The sequence below is a fragment of the Talpa europaea genome, assembly GCF_964194135.1.
Source record: "Talpa europaea genome assembly, chromosome: 16".
NCBI classification, from domain to species: domain Eukaryota; kingdom Metazoa; phylum Chordata; class Mammalia; order Eulipotyphla; family Talpidae; genus Talpa; species Talpa europaea.
This window is the reverse complement of record NC_140084.1, coordinates 51,529,149-51,535,276: the sequence shown is the minus strand read 5'-3', so window position 1 is coordinate 51,535,276 and position 6,128 is coordinate 51,529,149. Positions and strand designations below refer to the sequence as shown.

Sequence of the window (6,128 nt, the reverse complement as noted above, 5' to 3'; positions counted from 1 at the left end):
AGCCCCTCAGCCGACAAGATGTCCGGCGCGAGGAAGACACCGGAAGTCCCGCCCGGCGCGGGGGCTTCTGGGGAATGTAGTTCCCCGGCGGGATCGGACACGTGGCGCGGCGAGGAGCGCCGGGAAGCGGGCGTCGCGACTCCGACGGCCGAGGCCCGGGACCAGGCGCCGCGGGGGGAGCTGCCCCCAGACTCCGTCCCGCCGAGGGAGCCTGTGTCCGTTGACAGACTCAGCCACGACTCGCTGGACGGTTTCCCACGCTGTCCGCAGAGGCATTGCCCTCTGCTGTGCGCTCGGAGTGGCGCCTGAGGACAAGGAGGGCCGGCCCAGTCGCTCGCAGGCGGGAAATGCACTGTGCCCCAGGCGAGGTCCGCCGACCCGACCCCCGACACCCCCACCCCCCGCGCGGGGGTCGGAGGAGTCTCACCCGTTGGGGGCGAGGGCAAGCTTTCATAGACGGGGTCTGGCCTTGGCGGGAGGTGGGGGACGCGGGGCCGAGGCTGCTTTTCAGAGGGATCTTTTCTGTCGGCGCTGGCGGGTCTTTCAACGCTGCGTATCAGCGCCCATGAAAACCGGGCAGACCCGGCGCCTGGGATGCAGGTGGCAGCAGTTTCAAGCCCCCCCCCCCGAACCCCATCTCTGCCCCGGCCTCGACCTTACAATGTACATGTGTGTAGGCCTCGTGGGCTCAGGAGTGAGAGCCGAGAACGGAGGGCGGGGCTGCGGCCCGGAGCGCACCGTCCTGGCTGAGAGGCCGCGGTGAACGGTGTCGCGTGCCGCCCGGGCGCCCCTGGGCCCTCTGCTGCGGCCAACGCAAAGCTGACATCTACCCCTGGAAGGAAAGATGTGGGAAACTGCGGTCTCTTGTCTTTGCCGAGCCGCGGGCCTCATCACACCCGCGGCTACGGGACGGTCTCTGAATAGGAAGCTGAGATTATCTGTGGTAAGTGGGGGGCGCAGAGGAAAAGAAACACTTGCAAATTGTTTAAATTATTGAACGTTATTAATGATTCTGTAGTAACTCACAGGGATGTGCAGAAATGGCCCTGGGGACAAGTCTGTGACAGGTGAAGAGCCGTACGATGTCCACAAGGTTTGAGCCGCAGACACCGATGACGGAACCAGAGAAAACGCCAAATCCTACAGCCAGAGAAGACCCCAGAGCGCAGCCACGGGCTGAAGTCTCAGGAATCAGCAGCGAGCGCGGTTCCAGCCCTGGATGCAGCCCGCTCCTCAGAACACCCTGGAATTCAGAACTTACAAACTGCCTACTTCTAGAATGTTCTGTTTTCCATTGCTAGACAGGCTGACCGGGTGTCACCGAGACCGGGGTCAGGGAGAGCCGCTGCACTTCACTCCCGGGCGTTGCCGAGGGGGCCCCCGGGGAGGGCGCCCGCGCAGAGGCCGCGCCCCGGTGGGTCCGCAGGTGGCGGTGGAAGGTGCCCGACTGGCGGTAGCTGCGCTGGCAGAGGCCGCACACGTACGGCTTCGCGCCCGAGTGGATGCGCTCGTGCGCCAGGAGGTTGGTCTTGTGGCCGAAGGCCCTGCCGCAGACGCCGCACTGGAAGGGCCGGACGCCCGCGTGGGAGCGCTGGTGCGCCCGCAGCTCCGCCCGCGCGAAGAAGCCTTTGCCGCACGCGCCACAGGCGAACGGCCTCTCGTCCCGGTGCCTCCGCAAGTGCGCGCGGAGCCGGGACAGGTACCTGAAGGTCTTGGGGCACATGTCGCAGCGGTAAGGCCCGGGCGCGCCCTCTCGTGCCCCCCGCGGGGAGCCGCCCTCGCCGTCCCGGGGGGCGGGCGCGCTCTCGGGGAGCACCCCCTGGTCTGCGAGGGCGTCTGGGGAAGGGGGCGCATGCGGGGACCCTCCCTGGGGCCTGCAGGGGCCCAGACCCGCCCTCCTGGAGCTGAGGGGGTCACCCAAAGCAGCGCCTCCCTCCTCGGGCACGGGCCAGAGGGGATCTTGGACGATGACCAGGGAGGGTGTGTCGCCGCCTTGTCCAGCGCCGCCTTGTCCAGCGCCGCCTTCTCCATCATCACGTCCTGCGGGAACGACAAGGTCACCCGCGCAGAGGCGCGACGGCCTCCCGGGCTGCTGCCCAGACCCCCCACACTCACCTCGACTGGGACCCAGCGAGGCCCCCTCCAGGCTGGCCCCCGCGGGGGCTCCTGCGGAGCGCTGTCTCGTGAGGTGGGCGATCACCTCTCTCACGGGCATGTTCTCGGAGAAGAGCGCCTCCTGGCCCTGCATGCGCACGTGCACCTGGAAGGGCCGCAGCCTGAGCCACAGGCGCCGCCGACCGCGGGGAGGGCCTTTCCCGGGAGCCACTTTCCTGCACCACAGCGTGGCGGGAAGGGAAGCGCTAAGGCTTCCCGAGGCCGGAGCCCGCGCCTGCCAGAGCCTTCCTCCACCTCCTGAGGGTCCCGCCCCCAGGCCCCGGCCAGCCAGGCGAGCAGGTCCCCTAAGCTGGCTGCCTGCCCTGCACAGGAGTCGCCTGTGGTTCTCCTCTTGCTTTTGAGGGGCCGGCCACCCCGCCCGCTGAGGACGAGCGCGCTCTGAAGACTGGGGGGGTGGGGGGAGTAGCAGGGCCTCCTGCGGTCAAGGGGCCTCTCCAAGGGGCGTCCCTGGTTTTCGCCCCCTTAGCGCCTCCCCGGCAGCGTCTGTACTCACCAAGGCCGGCGGCGGCACGGCGGCATCGCTCAGGCCTTCCAGAAATCTCTCCAGGTTTTTGCCACTGGCTTCCCATTGCATCTTCAAGGCAGACCTGTCACTGCGGCGCCTGTTGAGCATAAACTGCTCCAGGACCACCTGACAGATCATCTCCTCCTTGCTGTGCTGCTCCGGCTGCAGCCACGAATGGAACGCCCGGTACAGCCTCTGCAGCTCCTGCCCTGCCAGCGAGTTGTTACCACTTCGAAATAAGTTGAGCAGAGCGTCCGGGAGCACAGACGCCGGCTTCTGGGGCGCAGGTCCCCGGCTGGGATCACCATCTGTGCTTTCCGCCCCGGGCTCTGCCCTGCAGGCGGCACCCAGGAACGAGGTTCTGAGATCTAAATCCATGCTGACGGGATTTCCCAGACGCCACTTCCAGGATTCCCTCCTGTGCTTCTGGGAATCTGAAAACAGGGATATTTAAGATATGTACTGATTTTATTTCCCTCGTTGGGTGCCAGTCAAATGCTGCCCAGAGCTGACACTAGAGGCTGCGCGAAGACAAACTAGGAATGGAATCACTAGTATTAAAGACCATCTTCAGAAAAACAAACAAACAAACAAAAAAACCTGGGGAAAAAAAGAAAGAAAAAATTAAGAAATACCATCCTCGGAAAATTAGAAAACATAAATTTCAGAACAAGATTTTGTGACCGGTGACTGTGACGAGACATTTAAGAAATAAATCACCCTAATCTGACACAAATTCTTTGGGTGCCCAAAGAGAGTGTAAAGTTCAGGGCCTCCCCAGTGGCGCAGCGGTTGAGCGCTGGGTTGCGAAGCTGCCCGTGGCCTCTGCGGCGCCGGTTCGATCCCCGGCTGCTCCCCGGCCACCAAGCAAGGGTCTATTAGAAGAGTGTAGTAATTATGATGGTGTGCAGCACGAGTTCCATCCCCCGCCAGGGAGCTTCCCACGTGGCGCAGCAGACCTCTCCTGTCTCCCCGCTGCTCCCCTCAGCAGTGTGTTTCAGTCGGTCTGCCTCTTCTCCCCGCTCTGTCTCTGGTGAATCCTCTCACCCCCCGCACCTCTGGCCTGCACCCCAGTTCTTGTGTGCATAAATAAATAAATTATATCTTTAGAAAAACACAGAGGAGGGATGACAGGAGCTTGAAAATCACAGAAAACCGACTTCCAGTATGGACGTTTCACATTTGGCGTCAAGGTCACTCTCCTCTGATCAGATTACCCAGTTGATCCCATCAAGCAATGAATCAAAGATGAATCCAGGAGCACCCCGTGCAGGCGCCTACCTTTCCCTAATCCATTCATGCTGCCCGCCTGGCAACCTTAATCCAGGTGATCTTAATGTGAGTAATCTTCTCAGGTCACTCCCCACCAGGGCTCCTGCTCCCTCAGGGAGATGGTCCAAAGCCATATGAGCTCTGAAGGGCTGCTCTGGGCCCCCCTCGCAGTCCACCCCTCCTAGGTTCTGTGGGTGGCCCCCACATCCCCCCCTCTCGACCCACCTGGGCCTCCCCACAAGTTCTTTCTAGACTACCCCAGGCTCTCAACCCAGCAGGGACACAGCCAGGTTCAGACCTTGGAATTCAAGACCAGACCTTGGTTCCAAGCCAGAGGCAGCTGAGTGACCCCAGCAAGTCACACACCGGGTCCCCACCTGTGTGTCACCTGCCACCAGGTGAGTTAAGATATGAGAGGCAACTGACACCCTTCAATCGCCAGGGCCCAGCCTGTCAGCCGCGGGCCGCCACCTCCACCACACGCGACAAATAATCAGGGGGAACAGATCACGGGCAGGACAGATCACCCAGCAGAGCTGCAGGGACTCGGAGGGTTGCCTGGGCCTGTACGGGGCCCACCCACTGTGGGGCTGGACTGAGGATAAAGCTGCCCTCCCCCAAGCCGGGAAACCGGCGCACCTGTGTTCTGACCTAGGAACTTCCTCTGAGCACCCCTCAAACCCATGCAGGAAAGTCGCGTACAAAGTTTGGTACTTCCCCTGCATTCCAGAAACTCACCTCCTTCCAGGATGAGCCTCCAGAGCGGCTGGCTGGGCTTCCCGCGGTGGCTTTCTGCCCTGCGCTCCACGGATGACACCCCAGGCTCCTCCCTTTATAGGGCCTGGCATGGTGATGGGTTTAAACCCCTGATTGGATAGATGTTGCCTGTTAGGTGAAGATGGGATGACACTGGCAAGAAGCGCTGGGTGGAGGCAGCATCCCAGCAGGAACAGACAGGGCCCTGGGCTCCCAGGCTGTGGGGTGCTGGGGCTGAGGAAGCAACAGGACGAGTCCAGGGGTCTGGCAAGAGGACTCCGTGGTGGGGACGGCAGGGGCCAGGCGCGGTGTCTGATGGGCAAAAGCTCATGTCTGAACTCTGAAAATTCCAGACAAGCCTTGTACATGCCTTTAGGGCCTGCATCTCCGGGCTGCACCCCTGTTCCTGTGTGCATAAAGAAAGAGACCTTTTTTAGGGTCTCCCTGGTGGTGCAGGGGTTAAGTCTCAGCACTATGCAGCCTCTGCAGCCGGAGTTCCATCCCCGGCCAGGGAGCTGCCCACAGGGCGCAGCAGACCCCTCCTGTCTCCCCGCGGCTCCCCTCGCAGTGGATCTCAGTGGATCCGGCTGTTCTGCTCCCCGCTCTGTCTCTGGGGAGTCCTCTGCCCCTTGCACTCAGGCCAGTACCCCAGCCCTTGTATGCATAAGGAAATAAATCTTCAAAAATAAAAAATAAATCTTTAAAAAAAAAAAGTCTCAATCTTAAAAAAAAAAAAAAAAAAAGGCGGCCCAAGCCGGGGTGGAGGGTGGGGGGTGGGGGCGGCCCCACACGTTACCTGAGGGCCGGGAACCCAGCAGGCCATGCCTCCCTCCTGCCCGGCCCCGCCCGGCCCCGCCCGCCGGCCTTCGAGGGGCCCCGGTGCTGGGGAAACACAGGTCTGCGTGAAGGAATTCAGTTCACCCCCACGGTCTCCACTCAAGCAGCGCTGCAGCCCCCGCGCCTGTGCTTCTCGCTTTGCAGCTTCGAATGCTTCCCCGACAGGAGGGCACCTGCCGGGGCCACCTTCAGGGTTCTCCGGCCCCCCCACCCCCCTGCCTCGCCAGCCCACCCGGCAGCGCCGGCTCCTGGACTTCCCCGCAGGGGCGCAGACCTTCCCATCAAGGGGGCAAACGAGGAAATTCCACCACCACCGAAATAGCGAGACTCCCCTAGGGTTAGAAACAAAAAACCGTAATTTTGTACCGGCCAAAGGTGTGCTGATAAGGCCCGAAGGGCTTTCTCTTCCAGAACAGGGTAAGTGTGGCCTTGACTTGTCCCGCTGCAGCTGTGTCACGGCGTCCCGCGGCTCCTTCTCTCCTGTACAGCCCTGGAGATGTTTACTGGGCGGCTGTCACACTTTATTTATTTATTTTTGGTGTTGTCACATTGTAGAAGGATCTTGTCTCTAAAACAGTCTCCT

The 6,128-nt window shown here is 61.9% G+C and overlaps 1 protein-coding gene across 1 annotated transcript; it reads right to left on the bottom strand.

The window, feature by feature from the left end:
• Positions 1-1,297: 1,297 nt before the first annotated feature.
• LOC311186186 (zinc finger and SCAN domain-containing protein 4-like) lies at positions 1,298-3,058 on the bottom strand (the record flags this gene model as incomplete). Its single annotated transcript, XM_084257068.1, has 3 exons — positions 1,298-2,040; positions 2,116-2,260; positions 2,669-3,058. 3 exons carry the CDS (start codon positions 3,056-3,058, stop codon positions 1,298-1,300), a joined length of 1,278 nt encoding a protein of 425 aa, XP_084113194.1.
• Between the last annotated feature and the right edge of the window lie 3,070 nt (positions 3,059-6,128).